At 41.5% G+C, this 25,443-nt stretch overlaps 2 protein-coding genes and 1 pseudogene across 3 annotated transcripts; 2 read left to right on the plus strand and 1 right to left on the minus strand.

The window, feature by feature from the left end:
- The first annotated feature begins 2,977 nt into the window (after nucleotides 1-2,977).
- LOC120795473 lies at nucleotides 2,978-5,646 on the plus strand (annotated as a pseudogene).
- Nucleotides 5,647-8,162: 2,516 nt separating this feature from the next.
- On the plus strand, nucleotides 8,163-10,027 carry LOC120795250 (growth arrest and DNA damage-inducible protein GADD45 beta-like). Its single transcript, XM_040136992.1, has 4 exons — nucleotides 8,163-8,326; nucleotides 8,867-8,968; nucleotides 9,143-9,359; nucleotides 9,650-10,027. The coding sequence occupies exons 1-4, from the start codon at nucleotides 8,289-8,291 to the stop codon at nucleotides 9,752-9,754; spliced, it is 462 nt and encodes a 153-aa protein (XP_039992926.1). The 5' UTR covers nucleotides 8,163-8,288; the 3' UTR covers nucleotides 9,755-10,027.
- Nucleotides 10,028-16,730: 6,703 nt separating this feature from the next.
- gng7 (guanine nucleotide binding protein (G protein), gamma 7) lies at nucleotides 16,731-24,771 on the minus strand. Of its 2 annotated transcripts, none has more exons than XM_040136993.1 (4): nucleotides 24,696-24,771; nucleotides 20,872-21,020; nucleotides 18,611-18,726; nucleotides 16,731-18,388 (listed from the first exon to the last, which is right to left on the minus strand). In XM_040136993.1, exons 3-4 carry the CDS (start codon nucleotides 18,689-18,691, stop codon nucleotides 18,263-18,265), a joined length of 207 nt encoding a protein of 68 aa, XP_039992927.1. In that variant the 5' UTR covers nucleotides 18,692-18,726; nucleotides 20,872-21,020; nucleotides 24,696-24,771; the 3' UTR covers nucleotides 16,731-18,262. The 2 variants fall into 2 exon arrangements, with proteins under 2 accessions (XP_039992927.1, XP_039992928.1); XM_040136994.1 differs by lacking the exon at nucleotides 24,696-24,771 and adding an exon at nucleotides 24,508-24,577.
- Nucleotides 24,772-25,443: the final 672 nt, after the last annotated feature.

The following is a 25,443-nucleotide window of genomic DNA, read 5'->3' on the forward strand; positions in this document are numbered from 1 at the left end:
TCACCATTAAAAAATTTCTGCTGAGAGGCATGTGAATGCAGATTCTTCAGCAGAGCAGCCTTGTGGATATTGAAGGAAATTATGACCGTGCTGCAGCTCAAAAGTAGTTATCCTGCTTTTATTTATTACTGTTATTTTTGATTATTATTTATATATTTTATAAGCATTTTAGTTAAAAGTTTCTGATCATATTAAGTGTAGTTTCAGAATCTGGTATCAATTCCAACAAAAGATAAATGCAATTTGGAAAAAGGACACTTCTGTTAAATTTGCTGATGGGACACATTAAAAAAATGTAAGATAAACCCACATTATCAGGTTACAAAATATCACCCTCTGGATTCTCCATGTTTATTCAGTTGGAAACTATAGTTTGGTGACTTTCCATTTGAACAGGCCGGCCAATTCTGGCACTACACTTATGTCTAAGTGTCTACAGTTCTGTATACTCTCTCACTAAATCCTCCAATGAGTTTTAAGGCAATACAACAATGTCAGAAGTAATTTATAGACGTTTAAATCCAGGGGTCGACACAGGAAATTGAGACAAGATTGAGTTTCTGCTTAGATCGTGTGGCAATTACTGCATGACTAATCACCATATAGGTTGAAGTAACTGGGACTTTAAGACAACACCTGCATCATCACCTAAGCTTGAGGCCCCGTCTTATTGAGGGGCCATGAGTTCAAATCTATCTGATAAAATCCTTCATTGTTTCATGCAATTGACTAAATAAAATTGTGCGTAATTAAGTTACCACAAACTAGTTACTGATCACTACGTAAACAGTACGCTGAGAGTGGGAGAAATACAGGGTCAGAAGGGGGCCCACCAGCGGTGGAAGAAGTATTCAGATCCTTTACTTAAGTAAAAGTAGCAATACTGAAATATGGGAATACTCCAGTACAAGTAAAAGCCCTGCATTAAAACTGTCCCTTAAGCAAAAGTACCAATGCATGATAAGCAAAATTATACTTAAAGTATCAAAAGGAATAGATTAATTTGGGAGGCAAATGGCCCCTTGGCTATTAGACAACAATATATAATATTATTGGATTATTATTATAGATGCATTAATGTGTAAGTAGCATTTCACTGTTGTAAATAGTCAAGACTCAGCCAATTTTACTATTTCATGCATGTTTTTTTAAGCCCATTGAAATATTCACCTGCCAAATAAGTTAATAAGTAATTAAAGTCACGAAAACAGGTGAAAAAGGTCATATGTGTCATGTAATTGGTGCCTTTTTTGGTAACAGGTGAACCGAGTTAACCATATAAATATAATTATTTAAGGTCTTATAAGGGTTAGGAGTCTCGTGTCCAGTTAACTTTCAGTTTTCAGCTTTTTGAAAACTTCCAAACTCAATATCTTAGAGGAATCTTGCTTCACTTCAGCAAACCTACTGGCCTCAGTTATTATTATGGGCTATATATTTTAAAAGGCCGGAAACCGGTTTGTCACGCAGCGTGATCATCCAGTTTTACTCTCTGTTGGACCCTCCACGGGCAAACCCACAAACACTGAGCCACTGAACCTGCTGCGTTTTACCACATCACTTTTTCTACTGCAGGTGAGTTTGATCTACATGAACATGCACCCACTATATTCAGATAAAACAAATCCGTGTTGCAGGTCAAGTCTGAGCTACTTTATTGATGGAAAATTGAATTTTTCTGGGGTTTTGATCTGTTGGCACTGGATGTTACTTTTCCGTCTGAGAGCATATTTGTGCTCTTTTTAGCAACCAAACATAGTTGTGAGTCTGAACGATCTTTGGTGCAGCATTTATATGATGTGAAGTGGCTGCAGTCTTATGAAAAGTAGTACAGATTCCCAAAGAAAAAGCCTCTCCTTTTGAGGTAAAAGTGACCTTAAAGCCCTATGTCACATGTTAATAATACAAACCCTTTAGCTTTGACTCACTCACTACTACAGCTAATAAGGTCTGTACACTGTAAAAACTACAATTTATATTCTTTGGCATAAATAACAATTACATGTTTTTAGGCCTTAGATGCTTAAATTATCAGCATTTAAAGTTAAACTTGAAATCGGCTCTTGAGTCATATGGTGGACATTGCAGACCAATGTCCCTGAGATTATTGTGACTAATAGTCATACAGCCAAAGCTGTCATAAGGGATAAAGATAAGGCTTGACACAATAAATAATTTTAAAAAATAAAGGAATCCATGCTCATTTATAAACCAACAAGACTAGGTCAAAACTTAGTATGTGGCCGGACTGCCCTTTATTTGTTTGCTTCTCTCCTACTGTCTGTGCTACATATACAGTAATGTATTACAGCTGAATTCCCAAGAAAGCTGTTCTCATTTATATGTTTTTCTGTTTCTGATGTCAGACAATGGACCAAGTATGAAATAGACCTGAAGCGCGGCCCAATAAGACCACATGTTAACCAGCAGTCACTTCCAAGCCGTTTCCAACCTGCCGTTCTGCTCTGCCTAAATCCTGATTTGTCCAGAGGGTCGCTAGATTTGTCGCCAGGTGCTTTTGTGAAGAAAAGTCTCTATATTACACCTGTAAATGAAAACATTGCGAACTGCGACATATGTAAGAAGGCCGTTCGCTGCTGTGGCAACACCAGCAATTTGTTTAGACATTAACAGAACAAGAGATATAACTCTGAGCTGGAACAGAAAAGGAGGGAGGAGGAGGGAAATGCCTCAGACAGACCCCTGACACAGAGTACACTGGCAGAGTCTCTTCAGAGAGGCAAGGAATATCCAGATTCACTTGTGAAATTAATATTTTACTCAAATATAATTTAATTGCATATTTACATATGGTCTCATATTGAACATTTACCATGAAATATAATATTTCACATGTCTGACAAAAACATGAGTTGTTTTATTTTTTCTTTAGAAGTATGCCTTGTAATACAGCCCTACCATAATATTTATCATCGTGCTGCATCCTAAGGTCTGTTTAGACAGTGCACCCTCCATCATGCCTGTGGTCGCATCCAGCCTGTCTCAAAATCAGCAGAAGAAGCTGCACTATCTCCTCGGTCATGTCAGACTCCACCCGCTCTACAAAGCCAGCGTCCACGGCTCCACTGCTGCTGCTTTCCACAGCTGCGACGAACAGGGACCCACCGTCAATGTCGCCTACAACGCTGCTGGGTTTGTTTTTGGAGCTTAGACCTCTAAGGACTAGACCCGGTGTGAGCGGCAGTAGTGACGAGCCGGCTTTCCTCTACAGCATCGGTGCAGAGGGAAACAAGTCGAGTTGAAGGTGTGGGACAATAAGCACTTTCTCATACCAAATATGGAAGGTGTCTTTACTATGCTCAAAAACAGAGTCTTTTCACACGTCACCCATGATTATTGTGTATTTTACAAGTGTAACGAAAATGACTGATCTTTTCTATATTGAATTAGGCAACAACATGATTAAAATATGGAAGTAAATACTGACTAAGAATGGTACTGTATCAGTAAAGTTGAGTGATGTGAAAGAATATTGAAGATTAGAAGGAAACAAGCCAACATGTTAGAATGAGTTTATTTCCTGCAGGTTTGGGAGATCTCCTGGCTAAACCCTGGAAGAACATCCACTGGATTGTTGTGTGTGTAGAAAGCTACGTTTGCCATTATTAAAGTGCTCCCATGGTGTTTTCTCGTAAAATGTACAAGGTTATGTTAAAAATCAGTCTTTCTCACCATGACAAAGTGTTCTTCACTGCCTTTGTTGGCACACTACTGCATTACCACAGGCAACTAACAGTATGAAACCTACAAATGGCTGTGTGCCCACACGTGCATGGTGCAAACAAAATGGAAAAATACCGTGTAAAAATATTGCTCCATAGCACCAATAGAGGCCTAAAACTCCACATGGTACCTTTAATTAGCTCACGTAAAAATGGGATTTAGTAAATAGCAAAGTTTTTTGAAGATGACGCCATTTTGTCAACAATGTTACCTAATTTTATTTTAAATTGAAAAATATGTGCAACTTTTGTTTTACTAATTTAGACAGTCAGTTATTTTATTTATTTTGAACTTAAAGAGCAACTACGTCTCAGCTTGCAGAAGTGATGTAGAAGTGTACTCCAGGGTGTCTCAGTTAGGCCTGACCAAAATCCTCGAAGCTTCAAACCTTCTACCGTTGCCATGGTAATCGATGCCCAAATCAGTATTCGAATGCTGAGGTTTTTTTTTTTTTTTTAATTGTTATGCATTACCACAAAAATCCCAAATAGCCCACGAAATAAGAAGCAGTAATCCAACATTATTCATTATGCATCAAACATGAATTATTATTAGTTATTGTCAGACAAGTACATTTAATCTTAGTGATAGCTTTGCCCCTCACAGCTCTCAACTAACTTTACCAGTGCCAACAAGGGGACAGTGACACATGACCATGTGACGGGCTTACAAGTTACAACTACGTTAGCAAGATGTCGAAAAAGTCAAGCGTCTGGAATAACTGCTGAGTGCCAGAGAGTTTGGCAAATCACCTGAAAACTGCAAGTAACAGCTTATAAGTCATGCAAGCTTCGAATGTTCGTGGCTAACTCTTCGCGGGCTGTAGTCAACCAAAGAAAATCTTGGTCTTAATCCTGGGTGTAGCGCTTTTCTCCTTGTGAAAGTAATACTGGCGATTGTCTGACCAATGAGAACTTGGTCGAATGAGAGCATATCGACCGACCAGTCGACCGGGAGACTACAGCCCTAGTAGTTCTCAATGAAGCTTTGAAGCCCCAAAAATGGTATTTGTGACAGCCCTGGTGTCTGTACACCGTGACATCACTGTTGAGTTTGGCTATAGGTGCAACAGACTTAAAACTTTAAAACTGTCTACATTGAACATATCCATTAAACTAATCCTCTTCAGCTAACATGTACTAGACCTGTAAATGTGGTCCATATCATTTCTGTTTCCTCTAGGAGAAAGCAGCCGTTGATAAAGGTCATCCAGAACTATAAGTCTTGAATCAAAACTGTTAATTAACTGTCATTAACTCCACGTGTTGTTGGTGGGTCCAGTCGGGGCTGGCAAGTCCAGCTTCTTCAACTCCATAAACTCAGTGTTTCGAGGCAACATGACATCCCAGGCCATCGCTGGTACAGCAGGGACGAGTGTGACCACTCATGTACTAAAAAAAGTTTTACTCTGCTGATAGGCGAAGGGGGACATTTGTACTTTTTGTTTGCTTCAACCTAATCTTCAGCCATTAATTCATGATTCATGAATGAAAAAACTACCTGAAAAACTTATATGTTGTAGGTTATATAAGGGGTTTCAGTTCCTCAACTGCTTGTAATATGAAAGTTGCCTCTTCTGCAGTTTCACACCTACACCATCAAGGCCAGGAAAGGTGGGGCTGCTGTTCCTCTGGTCCTGTGCAACACAATGGGGCTGGAGGAAAATGATAATACCAGTACGGTGTGCTGCCGGTGAAGAACTACAGTGAGGGGCTGAACCTGGACCAGGACGCTGACATATTGCTCTTTACTGCCGTTGAGCAGATGCTGAACTATGCAGACAACGTCTTTGAGAACCAGGATATTGAGGATCTCGAGGCGAACGATCACATAGAGCGCTACAGATCCAACGATTATCCATGTCCTGTCTTATCGGCACGTACTGAACAGAGTGTCGTTTGAAAGTCAGAATATGGTCATTTATCCAAACCTTGTTAATTCAAACTAATGAGTCTGGTGATCAAAGATATTTGATGAAATGCAAGGTTGTGTGGAAACGAATGAGTTTCTGTGAAGCTGTTTTGCCAGCAGCAAAGACAAAAGAATCAGTCTGTTGTCCCAGTGACAGTGATAATCCGTAACTTCTGTGTGAACACTTTTTGGATTTTTTCTTCAGCAGAATCTTATATTTCAGTGCTTTGCAGCAGAGTTCGGCTTTGGCTGGAGCTGTGTCACCATTACCAAATGGAGTAAGGATCATATGATAGGATTGGAAGCGCCAGAAGTGCTAATGCATGAAGCTTGAGGTCAGATTATGTTGTTGGCTGCTTTTTCCAAGGTCAAGAGTGAACTTCGACACTCAACTTTTATAACAGCATAAATGGAAAATCTCACGAGTCCTCAGAAAGTTAGATACTTAAATGACTTTGAGGTGAGATTATTTTGTCAACTTTCAGATGTCAGAGACATTAGCAAACTGAATATGTTCATACGTTTTGCAATAATTTGGGTGAACTGACGCTTAAAAGCCACTGCAGCTATGATTTCAGTCACTATTTTTTGCTGTGGGGAAGCTCAAGGGACGCTATTTTCACTTGACCACTGTTTTGATTTTGATGAACTTGTATTGCACTTGCTTGGGTTTTCTGATAAAAATGCATGTGCAATAATACCCCGTATTACACACCATTATCACTGTTTTGCTCTCGTTGTTTTGATTGTACAGTCACAAAATGGAAAAGAAATGTTTGTACCCACCTCTGGCTGTTTTGTATGTACAGTCCAGACTGTAAGTATTTGGAGAGTTACACATTTTTTGTTCTTCCCACCGTGTGCTTCAGCACATCCAATTTGAACTAAAATAATGGATACTACATTAAAGTGCCAAGTCTCAGCTTTAATTTGAGAAGGTTTACCTAAGTGTAGAAATGACTGTGTGGGAGATATAGCCCCTTTAACTCATGGAGCCCAATATTGTAAAGGTTGAAAAGCAACTACACACTTGTTTCTTGGGCAGCTGTGTGTTGTTTCAGTGTTAGTTTGTGCTCAAAAGAGCTCACACATGGTTCAGACTTGATTCAGAGTTGAATGAGTTGGAGTTGTGTGTCGGTATGAGGAGGGGAAAAATTACCATGCAAGCAAAGAAGATAACAATGAGGCAAAAGAAAAAAGCAAAAATCTGTCAGAGAGGTATCAAAAATAGTTGGTTTGCCAAAATTAACAGCTGGGTACAGTCTGAAACAGCAGGTGTGCAGAGGAGAACTACAAAAAAGCAAAAGATCTGGTAGGCCGAGGAGAACAAGTCCCGTGAATGAGCAAAGAATCATTTGCATGGTGACGAAAAACCCATTTATGGCGGCACATTAAGATAAGAATGCTGTTCAGGATGTAGGCGGACATGTTTCCTTGTCAACAATCAAGAGAGGACTTCATGACTATAACGTCAAAGGATGAAACTCCCTGCAAAAACTCAAAATCAGAAGGTCTAGGCTGCAGTTCACAGAAACACACAAAAAGAAACCGGTGCAGCTCTGGAACAAATTTCAACAAAAATCAACCTCTATCAAAATTGTGGAAAGTCAAATATGGCGATAGTTCTGTTGGGAATGTATGGCTGCCAGTGGAACTGGGCCACTGGCATTTTTTTGATGATTTGACTGCCGTCAGAAGCAACAGCATGGATGCAGAGGTATACAGGAGCCATCTGTGCTCAGATTCAGTCCAATGCATCAAATCTCCCTGGACAACATTTCATCATTCAGCAGATTTTCCACAAAATAATAAATATGATGATTTTGTTTGACTTCATGTGTATCTTTCCAATTACTTTTGAACCCCTAAACTTTGGGCACAATGTGTTAAAAGGCCTATATCTCCAACACATTTTTCGTGTACTTGAAGCTGAGGCTTGGCACTTTAATGTAGTATCCATTATTTTTTCAAGCTTAATGTGCTGAAGCACAGAGCCTGAAAAACAAAAAAATGTGTAACTGTCCAAATACTTACAGTCTGGACTGTACGACTTCAAACTTCCGTGACCTCTTAGTTTTCCAGTGGGAAGGTTACACAGACTATTCTTCCCCTCAGTTAGCCACTAGATGTCAGTCATAATTTCATAATATTTGGTTTTCAGTTATGGAAACTTGGGATGTTATGAAAAGATGAGGATCATGTTGCACAACTGTTCTTGAAGGTCCAACATATTCAAGAGGTTGTTTTTTTTTCCAGTTGATTTTTATCGATGAATTCCTTCTTAATCGTGTTTTTGTGCACAGTAATGCCAAATAGATCAGAAGTCAGAGTGACAGGGCAAGTGTACTTCTATGTTGAGTAAAGTAATCACTGGTATGTAACCAAACAAATGAACCCAAATGACAAAGAGAAATGCTTTCTTTTTTTTTTTTTTTTTGAGCCAATTGCGAGACTCGGGTAGTATCGGTGCCGCCCTCTCCTCAGCTCCGGTATAAAGAGTGCGTTGCAACGTTGCCAACAACAAACGGTGCAAACGCTCTTCTTGCACGGATCGGACGCACCGAGGGAATGTTCAGATAACCGGTCTCCTATCACGCTTTCTCTCATCGGGATTAATTTTTTGCTTTTCAAACATGATTCCAGAGGAGAGCTTTGGATCCATCGAGAACAGGTGAGGTTTCTCTCGCGGGTTTCTGCACCTGATGTCAGATTTGGCGACGGTTTTGTGTCTGTTTGTGCAATGTGGATGGAAATCGTGTGCTGGACAGTCTCGTCCTTTGACCCCTGGACTGGAGTTTGGATTTACACTAGTTGGCTGGAGGGCAGAGATTCTCAACACGAAATGTGATATCTCTGCTACCCTGTTAGGATAACATTTAACCCCTTAAGGTTTGACAACAACGTAAAAAAGTCACCTTTACAAATTCTAGGATTTGTTTGCACAGTTCTGTGCATGCATGTTGCACAGCCTCTACAATGCACCTGTGTGGACCATACAATTTGTACTTAAAATCTAAGTATGTCTTTACCTTATCACAGTCATCATCAACACGCAACATAACTGCTGAAACTGATGTGACTTTACATGGACTTTTTTTTTTGTAACAAGTTAATTAAATTGATGAAGTAATGGAGCTGCAAAGGGTCTTTGACAAACAAAAACACAAACACAAATACAAAAGGCTAATTGCTCTGTCCTGTCTCCCCCCAGGATGCAGTCAGCAGGTCTGGCTCTGGAGGAATTGCTGGTAACGGCTCAGAGACAGGACTGCCTTACCATTGGCATCTATGAATCAGCTAAACTTCTTAATGCGTGAGTTGGAACTATTTGCCTTGACTTCGCAACATCTGCAATGTGCATAACACACAAGCCTGTGCGTCACTGTCTTTCCAAAGAATATCTTTCCCAACCTAACCCTCCCAGACATGTGAGTGCAAGTGTCGGCCTAAAACTCATTATTTTCTGATTTTTCTCTCTCCTCCTCAGAGATCCAGACAGTGTGGTCCTGTGCGTCCTGGCAGCCGATGATGAAGATGATGTGGCGCTGCAGATCCACTTCACCCTGCTGCAGTCGTTCTGCTGTGACAGCGGCATTACCATCCTGCGAGTCTCTGGCGTTCAGCGGCTCCAGCAGCTGTTGGGAGCAGTGGATGCCAACAGAAACCAGGAAGAGCACAGAGACCTTCACTGCATGCTGGTTACGGTGTGTTTAATCAGCACAACAGTTGGCTCTTATGTAACTGAAAGTGGAAATGTATTATTACAGATTATTTTCATGCAGTAGCTAAAATGTTGCTTCATACTGTATGCAGTCAGTGAACAAACTTTTATTGCACTTTCTGGAACGTGCTATAAAAGTTTATCTGTCATTTCCTTGCGATTTTATTTTTCTTTGTGAATTGCAAATGCTGTCTGCAGACCAAATACTCTTTTTTTTTTTTTTTTTTTTAAAGTATGACCATGAATTTGATGTTGTATGTGTTTCCTATGTAGAACCCCCAGGCTGACCACTGCAGGCTACAAGAGGTGGGGACCTACTGCCAGGAGAGCCGACGCCTCGACCAGTGGGTGCCTGAACTGGTCCTGCAAGAACGCTGAAGGGTCTGGCGCCCAAGCACGGCAACATACACTTTCTGGGGTTCAGATACAGATGAACTGAAGGATCTGATGCAGGTCAAGCAGGGATGGCCTGCAGGGGCCTGACTGATGACAAGCAGGAGCCAAGGACTCCCTTTTCAGTGACTAGTGACACAGTCGGAGTGGGGATTGGTTTCTATGATCTGTTTTGTGCAAAAGATACAGACAGAAAAGCAGATTCCCGTCCAGACCCCATTGTTTTAACATTGTCAGTAAAACGAATTTAAGCTTCTGTTTGGTGACTCTCAATGTTTATGGGGTGTGACGTTAATCAAAAGAGGAGGAGTAGCTTTGAAAACAAAACTTCCACGCCCCAACTTGTTTTGTGGGAGATCTTCATATTTTTATGAACTGGACAGGAATGCTGTAATGGTGAAACTATGCCCAACATTCCTGTGTATTCTGACATGGGAGAGGCCTTTGGAGAGAAGGGGGGTGTGTGTGTGTGTGTGTGTGTGTGTGTGTGTGTGTGTGTGTGTGCTATGCTTGTGCAAGACTTGAGTCTTTCTTTAGAAAAGACTGGGCGTGCAGCGTGTGTGTTCTTGAAATGAACAGCTCAACCTGTGGAAGAATCGTCACCATGGAAACTGAAATGGAAAATGATGTTCGGGTTAAAGTCACACAGGATTTACTGGAGTTGCAGGACTGACAAAAAAACAAAACAAAACGCAAAAGGGGCTCAGACCATGATGTATTTTGGTCAGAGGAGGAGCCAGATTGAACTGTGTTGTCTGATTTGGATGAACAAGTCTGCTTTAAATTGTTATTGTACAAAAAAAGTAACCACAGTCAATATATTTGTGCCTTCAAGAGTACTGGCGTTTTGATAAAATGCTGTTGAACTAATTAAGTGGCTACACCATTAATTTATTGAGTATCAATTGTTTGAGTAGCTGTTTATTGCCTGACTTTGTGCTCTGTTAACTTAGTCAATAAATTATGGTGTTCATAATTGTTTTACTGCTTTTATCGAAAGGTTTCTGCTCAAATGTCAAAACAAAAGCCAAGGAACCAGCGGAATCTGGCAACTACAGTGTACATTGGAGTTGAAGTAGTCGAACAAACGTGCACATGGGGCAAACTTTTTGTCATTAACAAAGTTCTTTGAATTTGCTGCCATGCTTTTCTGTTGTCGTAAACATAAGTCAGTCACAGAGAGAACCTGGGGTGGAGACAGAAACTAATTGTGTTGGCACAAACAGGCAGAACAAGCTGATGGAGACCTTCTGTCCCTACAAGCCAAAAAGCAGGGGGAAAAACCTGCAGGAAAAATGTAAGTTGCCTGTCAAAACTTTAGATTTGCTTTCTCAGAAGCCTTTTGCAGGCTTCTTTTGTTGTGTACATGTTTTACGTCATATGACGCTAAACCTGCAGATGGACGTTCCAAAGGGCTGAGGGCGGAAGCATGTGCGAATTACTCCTGGTGTAACCGCTCCCATGCCACAGTATCTACTCGTGATCAGTTATCAGGATGTCCCTGAAGCACAGTGCTTTAGTCTCCGCTCTGCCCTCCTTTCACTCTGTTTTGATCCACACTCCACCCTCCGCTCTCACATGTCTATCCACAGCTCTGACTGCAGAGCACGGGAGAGAGGGAACATTCAGGCACATGGACCTCGCATTTGTTTACTATCAGCTGGACAGGGGAGTGACTGGTGAGGCGGACTGACTTCTGATTGGCTGTGGTTCATCCACCCTAAATCTGATTGGTTTTTGACTTGCAGAGGGATCTGGGGGAAGTATGGTTTGAAACTTGGGAAAAGACTCGTGACTGTTGAAGCACAGCTTCAAAGGACACACAGACATCCTGAGACAGGGCTTGTAGCAGTGGCATTCCTGTGAAATGACCCAACTGGGAGGTTCTACTTAGTCATGGTCTTTGTTTACTCTGTTTAGTGCACTGCACACCTTGTAGCCAATGGGCCAGTGAGCATGTGTGTATGTGCATTTACATTTCTTTACAATCAGTGTTCAAAAAAGCCCCCCGCAACTACAGTGTACATTGGAGTTGAAGTAGTAGAACAAACATGCGCACGTGGTGCAAGCTCTTTGTTATTAACAAAGTGCTTTATTTGCCCCCCTCGTTACTTAGACAGGTCAAAAAGAAAAAACAGAAATTCAATAAACTGCAACTAATGATTAACAAGGCTAAGAGTCTACAGGCATTCTCGTGGCTCTGTGGTGTTGTACGTAAGCACAAAGGTGCTTTGAGCTAAATGCTAATGTCTGATAATAATGCTAACATGCTGATGTTTAATGGGGATAATGTTTAACATTGATATTGAGACATTTTACTTAAAACCACCAATGTCAACCTCATGGTGGCGCTAGAGGAAAAGTAAGGGGATCATCAAAGAAAGAAGGATGCGTCGTCTGGGAACCCTGAATGCCCCAGATCTCTCTTCCAAATTTCACAGGATAAGTGCACTCTGACCTGCTGGTGGTGCTAAGGGAAAAGTCAGGGGAATTCCAAAGTCGTTAGGATTTTTATGTTTGGGGACCATGAATGGGTTTAAAGAATTTCATAGCAATCCGTCTAATATCAATATATATGTTGAGGTGTTTCAGTCTGAACCAAAGTGGTAGACGGACCAACCGACAGACTTGACATTAGCATCCGTGGAGCCATGCTGCTCACGTGGCAGAAAGTAAAACTTACACAAAGGCACGTGTTCTTATATCATCTTTTTATTAATGTTATCTACTTCTCAATATCGTCTTTTTTTTTTTGACAGCAATATCCACAAAATATTAACAGTGTGCAAGAAAACATGAGTTATGGCACATCAGAGAACAGTTACAAAAAATAGATATATTTTCTTCATAATCAATCAAGGCAAAAAGATACATATACTGTATGCATACACAGGAGATCAGAACACAAAAGATGAGTCTTGGGAAGGGCTCAGAGCAGATTCAGTGATGTTTGATTTGAAAGTCCACCAGCGAGGAGCCTCAGCTCTCCCCACCTGACCAGATATGAATTTCGCTGGGCTCGCTTTGTGTCCCAACACCAGTGGATTTCCATCTTGAGCCATGTGTTGTACTTTAAGACTGTTCATTCTGTTGATCTGATAACCCCAACACCAGCATTAACACATTGTACGCCACTATAAGGCAAACTAACAACCAACCGATCAGACAAACTGTCAGCCAAACCAGCAATTTGGGCCGGCTGTCTCTGATTGTAAGCCCAACGAGCTGTGGAATGATTGAAAAACAATGATGATTAAAAAAAAAAAAAACAGCATCCGTCAGACACCATCAGGACAACGTCAGTGTATGCATGTGTGTGTGTGTTGATATGATATGCATGCTTGTTTATGTTGTGTAAGTCTTCTGCAGTTTTTAATCCTCTTTGAGTTTAACTGTAAAAAAATAACAAAGAACTGCATTTCCTTTCCTTAAAATTTACAATGAATTAGTTTTTTCCTAAACCTTACAATAGATCAGAGTCTGGGAAAAGTAAACTTATCCCAGACTAGTAATTCTGAGTAACTTTCTACCTGTCATTGCAGTTTGCACTCAGCTTTCTGTTTGTACAGTTATTATATTTCTTCAGTCGGTTCCTTTTTTAAAAATCATTTTCAATTCTCTTCACAGATAAGATAAAGGAATTTATGTAACTGAAAGGATTAGTTTTGAGAAATATGATTGTTTTCTTTCTTGCCAAGGGTTAGATTTGAACAACAGACACTTCCATGTCTGTTTGCTAAATATAAAGCAAGTAGCCGGTTATCTCAGCTTAGCATAAAGACTGGAAAAAGGGGGGGGGGGGGTAGCTAGCCTAGCTCTGTATGAAGATAACAAAATCAGCCTACCAGCACGTCTAAAACTCACTAAATAATATCTTACATCTCATTTGTTTAATTTGTACAAAAACCAAAGTGTAAAAAAGACAGGTTGCGGTTTTTACATGGTGTTATGAGCTGGACTATTTCTTCGCTGGGTGCAGTGATGTCATGGAGTCTCTGCAACTTCATGGCAACATAAAGACTCCAGCAAGACATAATATGTCAACTAGTGAGCTTTAGTTAGTAGGTTAGGTGGATTTTGTTACCTTAAGACAGAGCCAGGCTAGCTGTTTCCCCCTGTTCCCAGTCTTTGAGCTAAGCTAACCTTATCAGTCTGCCAAATTTAGCATCATATTTAGCAAACAGACATGAAAATGGTACCTATCTTCTAATCTAACTCTCGGCAAGAAATCAAATAAATGGATTTCCCAAAATGACAAACTAATCCCTTAAGGTCACTAAGGCTAAAATGACCGGTGAGCTAACCTGTAGCTTATATAATATAATTGGGACAGGCACATATATACCTAAAGTGAAACTGTCTTTAAATAAATGGATTTGTCAGCTTCGTGACTATTATTAGGGTTAGTATTGGTCATTACATCATAAATAACTTCCTACACTTCAACGGAACAATTTTAGCGCATGACAGCATCCTATTTTATGCTTCTGCAAAACGTGTACACTGGCCTCTGACCGATAAAAAGAGCGAGTGGAGGCCATACATGCTGTTCTGAATCGCACGGTGTCACATGACCTCTCCTCTCGTCAGAATCACCCTGACCTGGAACTGCAGGGCTGCAGTACTGTTACGTTACTGTGTGACACTGTGCACGGCACTAGAGGCCCCGTGTGTTCTTACACACTGTGTCTCTCTTGCAAATACACAAATGCACGCACATACACACATGCATGCACCTCTATTTTCTCTTCTCTGCCTACTGCTCTACCAAATAATCCTTTCACCTTATGCCAAACGCTAGCCACCGACACGCACCCACACACACATGCACGCACATGCACACAAACACATGTACCCTCGGCCCTCACTATGGCCTTTCTCCAGCTCCTACTCTCTCTGTTAGGAACAAAGGGAAATGAGAGATGTAGCAGGGCTGTGCATCAGGAGCCACAGTAAAAAAAACAAAAAAAAACAAAAAACGGTGATGTTAATTAGTGACTTAACCTTTGTTTTATATCATCAAGTTGTTGTTGTTTTTTTTTAAAGGAGTTGTTTGACATTTTGGGGAAATATGCTTTCTTGCCGAGATTTACATGCGACAACTGATACTGTTTTATGTCTGTACATTAAAAATAAAGCTGCAGCCACCAGGTCGTTAGCTTATCTTAGTTTAGCATAAAGATTATAAATGGGGAAAAAGCTAGCCTGGCTGCGTAAAGGTGAGAAAATCAGCCTACTAGCACCTCTAAAGCTCAAAACTGCCAACCATAATTGTTACCAATAAAGTAAATGAAACATTAAGTGTAAATTAGCGAGTTTTGTTACCTTTCGAGAGAGCCCGGCTAGCTGATTCCGCTTGTTTCCAGTCTTTACGCCAAGCTAAGCTAACTGGCTGCTGGTGATAGCTTCATATTTACCCCGCAGTCATGGGAGTGGTATCAATCTCCTTCCCCAACTCTCAGCAAAATGTGAACAAGCGTATTTCCCAAAATGTTGAACTATTCTTCGAAAGACAGATCTGCCAAAGAGATATTTATTATTTCGAGATATTGACATTCTGTCCAACAAAAAAAATTAGAAAATGTGCAGAACAATAACTCTTGTTGACTAAATAAAAAACTGAAATCACTGTTTAAGGTGGATATTTTTGCAGGGTGTCCCTGGTTGCCTCTAAAACGCACACACACACTCACAGATGAGTAGGTGTGGACCCATTAACACACAAACAACTGCTCCCCTTTTCACCACCTACAAAAAAACTCCCTACCCCTCAAAGTCAGTGTAACAGGTGGGTCATATTGACCTAGTGATTACAGAACAGAAAAGCAGTGGGTTCAACCATCATGACAGTCCATCACCAGTGGTAAGTCCTGTTAAAGTCACCCCACCCTGCTCTGTTACTGCATGTAACTCATGACAAAAGCCTCGGCTAAATGCTCAAGTGTAAATATGATGGCACAAAGCTCTCTCCTTTCAGCAGTTCACTGTCAGAACCAGCTCTCAGTGCGGAGCCCTTGCAGCTCCTTCAACCTCTGACCTCTGACAATCATTCCTCCAGCCTAAAAAGCAACTGCAAGAGAGAGTGTGGGTGCGTGTAAAGCGTATGTGTGCGTTGTCCTCGTTGTCTGTCGCCCACCAAAACCGACACTTGAGAAAAACCTAAAATCTGTGGGCTGCTCTGGTGTTAAAGGACAGATCAGGAGGTTGGTTTTCGCCACTGGCATGAGGTCCGATGTTGATTCATCCTCTAACAGGATATAATCCTAAACCTAACGGGCCCGCGTTTCTATCTTACATTATTTTATCCTCATCAGTTGGTTGTATTTGTATTTGTGGTTAAAAACAACCTTCGCTACTGTAAGCCTTTAAAACCCGAAAGAAAGAAATAAAATTAAAAATAAATAAATAAATAAATAAGTAAATGAAGACAGACGGGATCCTGACTGACAGAACAGAATAAGAAGTACTAAAAAAATCCAACATCCACAGAAGGGGATTCTGTGTTTAGATTTTGTATCTTACAAACACTGTACAGGGTAATACTCAACTGACCAGGTTCCATGGACTCCATAGAAAGAGGAAAACTCGAAAATAAACCCAAAACAGCTACTCTTCAACTTATCACTTCTGCACATGTCTGAAAGAAAGTTTTTACACTTAGTTTGTTTGTCTTAACTTCATTTTTTTATCACTTCATCTTCAGTTTTTACAATCAAGTTTGGTTCTTCAGAGAGGAGGAGCATGGTAGGAGGAGAGGAGGAAAGAGGAAACTGAGAGGGGACCGCCGGCTCTTACCTCATCCAATCCCTGACCAGTTTGAGCTCACATTAAAGCCAGCTGTTCCACTGGGGAGACTGGAGACTTTAAAGACTGCTAAAGCCAGGCGATATTTATTATATCTAAATTTATAGCCAGAAATATTATGCATTAAAAAAGGGCCCCTTTCTCTACCGTAGAGGCAAATAAAACAAACACCTCCATCTCTGAACTATCCAATGCCGTCTATGTCTTCTTTTCCTTCCCTTAACCTTACAAAACATGCCAGTGAAAAGAATGCAACATGAATGGAGAAGGTAGGAAATGGAAGCTTCATTTTTACTTTTTGGGACAGCTTTGTTTTTAGTTTTTAAGTTTGGGCTTTCTCCTCCAGCCTTGCAGTCCTTGCAGACTGATTCTCGGGTGTGGTCAGTCTGCGACCTCGCCCTCTCTCAGGGTTAAGCACAGGGGGGCTTGATGTACAGTAGAAACCTTTGCTTAAGATTCTAGCAGGTATCTGGTTGGGTATTGCCCCTGGCTTCCAATCGGATCTCCTGTCGTTTCATTGATACTAGCAGGATAAAGAAACCTGTGCCAGGGGCACAGCAAAACAATCCAAAAAAAAAGTACTTATCTGTTAAGCAATGCTTCAACAAAATATCAAAACATACATTGAGTTCACAAACAAGTATTTCTTAAGAAAAATGCAGTAAACGTCTGGGGTTAATAGCTTGAGTTCTGTGTAGAGCTGTGTTCCCCTCATAGGTGCAGATCTGAGGCCAGGTTAGACATTGATTTTAGCCAACAGCAGCCGAGATAAACTTTTGCGGAATCAGTGACAGCAGATCAGCATCTAGAGACGACTTTCTCTACAGGTTGGCACAGATGGAGGTTTGGCCAAAGGCTGCAGATGGCCACATTGAGGCCACAGGCAGAGAAGGTGTGTCGGTACAGGTTTGGGTGGGAACATGCTATAACCAGAGAAAGGCAAAGGCTTTAGCCATTTGCTCCAAAAGGCCCCGCCATGATTTAGCACAGGCAGGTTTGAGGACAAAGCTCTCAGACCTTTTTAACTCCAACAAAAAAAAAAGAAGCATTTATTGAGCTTTTAATGGGACACCAGGTCGTGTTTGGCACAGTTTGCAGAAGCGCCTACCGGCCATTTCTGTTGCCCACATGCATCCTCCCACTCCCTGCCTATGGCACAGCTGTCCATCCTTTACCTAGCCCCTCATTTCATGACAAAAGAAGGAAAAAAATCCAAGTTTCCTGCTGATTATTAATGTTCAAATCCCTTTTCGAGTTAAGCTGACACTTGGAGTTAATTTACCAGCATATACGAATATTACCAAAGCACCTTGGATCATACTCAGTGATATACTGATCTCTGCCACTGTGAGCACATGATACCTGCCCCCTAGCTGTGGCTCTGGGGTATGGCCCTTTTCCAGAGTGGCTGTTTTGGGAGTGTGTGTTTCTATGTGTGTGTGTGTGTGTGTGTGTGTGTGTGTGTGTGTGTGTGTACTAGATATAGCCTTGTAAGATTGGGCAGGGCTTCTTGAAGTTTTGTGTTTGAATGTGTGTGTCTGGGGAAATCTGGGGATCCACTTAGATACTTAATGTGAACATTTATGTGTGAGTGCGTGTCTGTCTGTATGTGCATGGGCGTATGTGAATGTGTCTTTATGTCTGAGCGTGTGTGTAGGTGTGTGTGAGGGCAGGAGGAGTGGAGCGCAGCTATAGGATGATGCAGGGTTTCTTGTCCTTGAAAGGGTTTTCGGAGGTGGGAACTCCAACCAGCAGGGGGTCACTACGAGCATGCTGCTCACAGTAACTCATTAGGTCTGCTGCTGCTTTAGACACCTGAAAAGAGAGAAGAAGAGGTGAGAGAAGGCCAGAGGGAAAGAGAAGAGAATAGCACGAGGGAAGAGGATACAACATAGGAAACAGGAAGAACAAGTTGAAAAATGGGGAAAGGGGGGAAAGAAAGAGGAAAAGGGGAGGGAGGTAAAGAGAGTATGGTCAGCTGTTGATGGATAAGTACCCACAAACAAACACACATGTGGCAGTAAACTGTCATCCTACCTTAATGCGTTCAATCCCTGCCTCAATCCTCAGCTGTTCCACCAGTTTCCTGGCCTGGGCGATATTATTAGTGGTAGACATACTGATCCATCAGAATACACCAACACAGGAGAAAACTGAGTGTGAGAGAGAGAGAGAGAGAGAGAGAGACGAAAAAATGTTCACTATGCAGACAATGAGGGATAATTCCATCAATTATGCTGGCACGCCTTAAAGGTGGATATGCAGGGAGAGGAATGGCTTGGCAGAAAACACACTGACAGCAAACGGTCTGCCAAAACTGGCCTTTGCAACTTGCTTTTGCAGAGTGACATGCTTTTGCTGTGTTTTGAGTTGTGTCTCGTGTGTAGCCCGGACAAGACTGAGTGGATTATCCAAGTGATATAAAGGTGAAATGTGAGTTCTGGTTTGGAAATTTACATTTAAATGCAAATATATGGTAAGTCTCCCTATTTAGTATTTATAAGTAATATATGAACATTTAATAGATGGTTTGTAACACGCAATAATGTAGCGGTGAGCAGCTATAAGGATATTTTTAAGTGTTTATTAATTTACAACATTCGTCAACAATCATAACTCCTCCTATGAAGACATATTTTATATTATTACAACTGTTTCACTACTTTTACCATGTTGTCATTTATTATATGTTTGTACAGCAGCCCCCACTTATGGGTGCCCCACAGGATTAGTTATAGTTGTTGACAAATACACTAATAAACACTTATTATTATACAGCTACATTATAGTGTGTTATAAACCGTTTATTTAAAGTCTTTGTACTGCTTATGAATGCCAAATAGGGAGACTTACGAATATATACACACATGTACACCAATATACAGTACATGTGTGGATATATATACCATATTCTATAAAATACAACATACAAAAGTTAAATTTGTTGTGGTCGCTCAAGTTGTTGCTTGTAGCCAGTGGTGGAATAACTCGTACTGTACTTACAGTAAATAAAGTTTTGATGAACTGGAGTATATTCATTTTATGCCATGTTATACTTCTACTTCAATACATTTCAGAGGGGAATATTTTACTTTTTACTCTTCTGCGTTTATTGGCTAGCTATAGTTACAAGTTACTTTGAAGATTACACTTTTTCACATGATCAGGTGTCAAAAAAATCCTGGATTAACCATGGTCATAGATTAAACTACCCAACAGTCCACAAAGTGCTTTAAATGAGCTTTGCCTTGACCAACTACAACATTAAAAAGATGCATCAGTATTAATAATCAAATAATACAATATATCACGAAATACTCTCACGGGGGCCATTTTTCCTGCATAACGAGTACTTTTACTTTTGATACTTTAAGTATATTTTGTTGATGACACTTCTGTGCTTTTATTTAAGTAAAAGAAAAATTTAAGTGAAGGAATTTTATTTCTAATTAAATATTTTTACATTGTGATATTGATACTTTTAAAAAGTAAAGGATCTGAATACCTATTCCACCACTGTGTGTTGCAGATTTTAAAAAAAATATATTGCTCTTAACTTTCCCTTATTAAACAAACAATAGATATTTATGACATCTCACTATCGGTCTTTTTGAAACTTGTGTAATGTAATAGTGGTATAATAGTTTTTTGTTTTTTTTTGTAGTAAGTCGACAAATAAAATATGATTTAGAATAGGCTCTGGGTTTACTAGCATACTGAACATTGCATTGATATTCTACTGATTTATCATCACCATTTAAGTCGTCAACATCAGCAACAACAGATGTAGTTTTATAGCGCCACTGGGAGGTGAATACATGGTGGTGCAGCAGTAATAATGGGCTAAGCATAAGAATGGGTCAGTTTCTTGATCAAAATACAGTTCACAGAGGTGATGTGCACAGTACAAGTAAGAATGGAGCTTGATATTTAAGAAGCCGTCAAGCATTATTGTATCAGTGTTCATCATTAATGCTGAATATTCTACAAAATTTGAGCATGTACCGCACATAATGTAAAGATAGGCAAAAATAGAGAACAAGAACCCCCGTGTAAACAGGGACAGTACATCAAGTCTGCAATGGACTGGGCTGAGATGTAACTTTTGGATAAAAACACCTGCGGTGACGTTGTGATCCAAACCTTCAAATAAACCGTCATTGTATGTTTTCCCTGTCTCCAGGACTTGTGAGTACACTGTGTCGATTCACAAGAAAGCTGGGTTTTGTTTGGCGGTAGGCAAGTCAAAACTAAGATATTTAGGAAGCTCAGTGGTGTGGGAACAAATAGAGTGTTACCTGACTGATGGTGTGGAGACAGGACTCTCGCTGAACACTAATGTGACTGGATGGAGGGGTCGATCGGAGCAGTGCAGGGACGGCAGCGACACGGTTTCCAGGTCAAAACGACAGAGCTGGGCGATGGCTGAGCTCACATTGGCTTGACTCTGAGTAGAAGGACAACAGGAGACATGAACAGGTGAGTTGGCTGCTAGGTTATAAAACTTAGCCAAATCAAACTTACATTTTATAGATTTTAAAATATTAGTTTCCATATGCAGTTGTGGACACCTGGGGATTATGTCAGGGATCGCAAATAGAGATGAATTACACACTTACTGGATTTAAGACTTAGTCCCATGCATCTATATGGGTAGATTTTTCTTGTTTTAGTAATGAGCTGTAGAGGTTTGCATGGGGGGGATAAAATTTAAATTTGAAAGTGAAATTGAGAGTTAAATTAAATGATTATTCTTATACAATTTCTATTTTAAAAAAAAAGAAATACTGGCTTCAAATAGAAAAACCTCAAACTGTTCCCCATTTTACTTTGGACCCGGAGGAACCACACTATAAAGGCCAGGGGTGAATAAAACTGCAGTTCAAAGTTTTCACATTTCAGAAATAAACCACGAACATTTTGAGATCGCGAGGCTGGAGTTTGCTTCACTGCCGAACTGTCATCACCGGCCTTATCATCCATATTGCAATATCTGTTATCACAACTCCATTTTTCTTCACGGAAGCGCCCGTAAAACCGCTCAACTGATCAGATGGTGGGACATTTCTGCATTGTTCTGATCCAAAACAAGGACCTTCCAAGTTTTTTCACACCTTTAGAGGCCGAATCTTATTAAAAGCTCCCAAAAACCTGCAGTGTCTTCCTTTTACACTTCTTTTAGCACAGTGTGCAAGGTTCCCCACCAGTACATATAATCAAAACACACCTTTGCTCTTCACGTACATCACTGTGAGTGTGTTACGTCTGTGTCTCTCACTCTGTGTCTCCGTCTGTCACCCTCCTTCCCAGGGAGAGAGTCCTGCTTTAATTACTCCTACTGTGGAGTAGCTCAGAGATTCATGTCTGTAATTAGGGCTTTTGTGTGTGTGTGTGCGCGCGCGTGCGCGCACGTGTGTGTGTGTGTGTGTGTGTGTGTGTGTGGGTGTGTGAGGGAGAGAGAAAGAAAGGAGGGAGTGAATAGACTTATATTATAACACCTGATGAAATTCGCTCTTTCTATCTCTGCACACTCATTCGTATTATTATAGTTGTGAGGACATCCACTGACTGTCCCCCAGTCTAATCCTAATCCTAATCTTAACCCTGAGCCCAAATCCTAATCCCAACTAGACCCTTAGTGGCAAAATGCCTGCACTTTGGAGGGTTTTCCTTTTCTTTGTGCCCTTGTGTTTTCATGTGAACAATGTTCGCTGACTTGTTTTTGAAAGTTAAGAGGACACTGCATTGACTTAAACGAACTCCTTGAAGATTAAGAGTGGGCGTATCGATTCTGCTGATACTTAGCTCCTTTTTTGAGAATCAATGCCAGCATCAGTATAACTATAACTGATACAAAAAAAACCCAAAAACAAACAAGAAAACAACAACCTCAAAAAAAAAAAAAAAAACAAAAAAACCCCCAAAACAAATAAGCATTAGTGTTACATTTTATCATGTTCTGAGCACATGAGCATTTGTTGTCCCTTGTTAACAAGGATGCAATTAAGTAGTTACCATCATCATCTCCCCACATTAGCCACTATACCAGTAAAATGTTTAGGTATTAGTATTGATATTGGTGATCCTGGCCCTGGTGTTACTTGATATTGGAATAGAAACAAGTTTTGGGTTCAATCAGCCCTATTGTAACCTAATCAATACACGCCTAACCCCGACCCTGACCCAGAATGTAACCTTAACAAAAGCACGAAGCAAAACCAAACACAAACAGCACATGAATAGTGCAAGTTTTACACCTGAAAGGCAAAGGTTTACCTTGAGGGGACAGGCCTTTTATCTCCTAATGGGAGGTGAGTCCCTGTACTGTGAGTGTGTGAACAGATTTATGTCTCTAAAATGTGTTTATTACAGGTGCACACACACGCACACACACACACACACGCAAACACACACACACATCACAGCACACTGCATGCTTGTCATTATCTGTCAGGGTTTGAGGAGCGTCCCTAAATCACCCCATAGGCTGCATCACTGACAGCCAACAGACGAATATACTGTAGCTATACGCACAGAGAACAGCAGCTGCTTACTTTGAAACACAACAGCGTCGCACACCTCAGCCTCCACAGTCACCACAGAGTCGAATAAACGATTTTGAACAACACGATCCTGTTGCAGGACTAGTTTTTTTTTTCGTGCAATATGCCGTCATGGGCTCTGTGCCACTTGGAGTGTCCGACCCCTACAGGCTCAGCTCCCTCCAAAAAAAGATGTGAAAAAGGTGACACCTTCGCTTAAACATAACTAGGATGATATTGAAACGAGGTGACGGCACTCGCATCCTCTTTGTTTACAAGCCGCTGTAACTTTCACATGTAGTGAGTTTTCGAGTTTTCGAAAGTGAACATTCAAATGGAAATGATGGCTTTGCCCAGATGTTTTCATATTTTTCTCATGTGGATAAGCAACACGCGTGGCAACTCGCAGCGACACACCTTTAAGAAATAATGACCTCGACTATTATTATTATTATAATCATTATTGCGACTGTTTGACTGTTTCGAGACTTCGTAAGCCTCGTTCTTTGAATTCTTCAGCCTGTTGATTTTTTTCAAACTTTCTGCTGTGGCGCATTCCCTGCCGAGGGAAAGAGGCTGTCCCCTTAAAAACCAGCACAAGCATGAATTTCTGCCCCTCACTAGTCAGATCTCTCCTCCATACACGCCCCCAAATTGAAAAAAACATTTTCTTGAAAAGCCGATGCACAGGAGCAAAAACCCACGGAGTGAGCTGGTCATATTGTGTCTTGGCCTGGCCCCCCAAAACATCCAACCATCACCTGAACTGGACAGGCCCCGGCCAGCCAGCCAGCCAGCGAGCCCACGGCCGCTCTTAAGACGCGCAAAAATGCATCAATCCATATTGATTGAGCAGCTCCTCAGCGCTGATCGGGCCTACAGGACGAGGCCATGTCCTCCGCTATAGGCCCCGCTTGCTGCTCCACCGTGTGAAAACACTATGCGGGCATTTTGATGGATAGAACAGCGTGTCCTCTCTCTCCCGTGGCTATCCACACACCGCACACGCACTCGCTTACACACACACACACACGCGTTGGGCACAGGCGCGCAGTCACAGGCAGACCTTGTGCACATATCAAAGCCAGAGATATCTGCCCAAGTGAAGACCAGACTAGAACCGCTTCAGGTCTGCAGAAAAGGCCCTGGCCGTTAGCCGTGGGAGCAGGGTGGTGACATGTTTTTTGAGGGAGCCAGGCTCCATCAGCCAACATAAACCCATCCAGCGACAATGGGCACGAGACTGGAGCGCATGCCTTTATGTTCCGCTATTATGCAAACTGATCGGCATACGGCCTACTTCAGCGAACAAGATCCAGAGGGGGTTTTCTGGACACAGTGGCTCGGGAGTCCTCGGGAGTCCAGCCGAGCGGTAGGAAATCTTCCACTGACCCTGTCCCCGGTCCTCCCCACCCTCTCTGCCGGCAAAGGGCTGGGGAAATCCGGATTCGTGACACTGATGAGCGCCCTCTCCGCCGCAGCCGCCCTCGGTGACGAGAAGCCGGGGTTGCAGAGGCGCACAGACGCGTTGCAATTATTATACACGGGAAGAAAAAAGAGCCGAATATCTCCAAACTCACCTCCGAATGCGCTTGTATTGGTGACTTAAAGGGCCAGATCCGCTGGTTTCTCACCCGCTCTGCTCGTTCACTCCCCGTCTTCGCCGAGCCAAACGCCTCCCCCTCCGATACCAGTGTCTGTCCACTCCTCTACCCCCTCCCCCCTTCTCTTCCTCCTTTCCTCCCTCTCTCGTTCTCCCTCCCTCCATCCGATCCGGTGACAGCAGCTTTAACCCAGGGGCTTCCAAAAAAAACAAAAAAAAAAACAACAACATTTCCAGACATTCACACAGGTCTACATCGCCCGAATACATCCTAAAGACCAGAGGATTTTGAATGGGTACACATTCCAATTATATTCTCATGAAGAGATAAACAATAGCGGGCTATAATGTAAATCACCTATCTTTTGCTGAGGACCTCTGGTGACTTAGTCCGAACTCCAAAAGACTTGGAGCCTGTAAGTTTGGACATTTGGGTGGATGTTTTGAAGTGTGCACAGGGGGTAACACTTGCGTGAATGAAAGCCCCACTCAAAAGTCGTGCAGGAAAGGTCTTCCTCTACCTCCTCCCAGCGTGCAAACCTTTATTTAACGAAGAAGTTACAAACGCATCTCGCTGGATCTCCTCGAAATATCTTCTTTTTTTTTGGAACCTTGATCCGCAAGTCACTGGCTTAGTGGCTGGATGGCATCTTTTTCTTCACCACAACAGATACAGTCTCTGATCTTCTTATCCACTGCAAACTGTAGCTTTCGGCCCAGATCCA

This window comes from Xiphias gladius, chromosome 10 (genome assembly GCF_016859285.1).
Source record: "Xiphias gladius isolate SHS-SW01 ecotype Sanya breed wild chromosome 10, ASM1685928v1, whole genome shotgun sequence".
Classification (NCBI taxonomy): Eukaryota; Metazoa; Chordata; class Actinopteri; order Istiophoriformes; family Xiphiidae; genus Xiphias; species Xiphias gladius.

Coding starts and splice junctions, on each gene's coding strand:
- LOC120795250 (XM_040136992.1), top strand. CDS start 8,289: ATGATTCCAGAGGAGAGCTTTGGATCCATCGAGAACAG. Junction 8,969..9,142: donor TCAGCTAAACTTCTTAATGC/GTGAGTTGGAAC, acceptor TCTCCTCCTCAG/AGATCCAGACAGTGTGGTCC. Junction 9,360..9,649: donor TTCACTGCATGCTGGTTACG/GTGTGTTTAATC, acceptor TTTCCTATGTAG/AACCCCCAGGCTGACCACTG.
- gng7 (XM_040136993.1), bottom strand. CDS start 18,691: ATGTCTACCACTAATAATATCGCCCAGGCCAGGAAACTGGTGGAACAG. Junction 18,389..18,610: donor CAGGGATTGAACGCATTAAG/GTAGGATGACAG, acceptor CTCTCTTTTCAG/GTGTCTAAAGCAGCAGCAGA.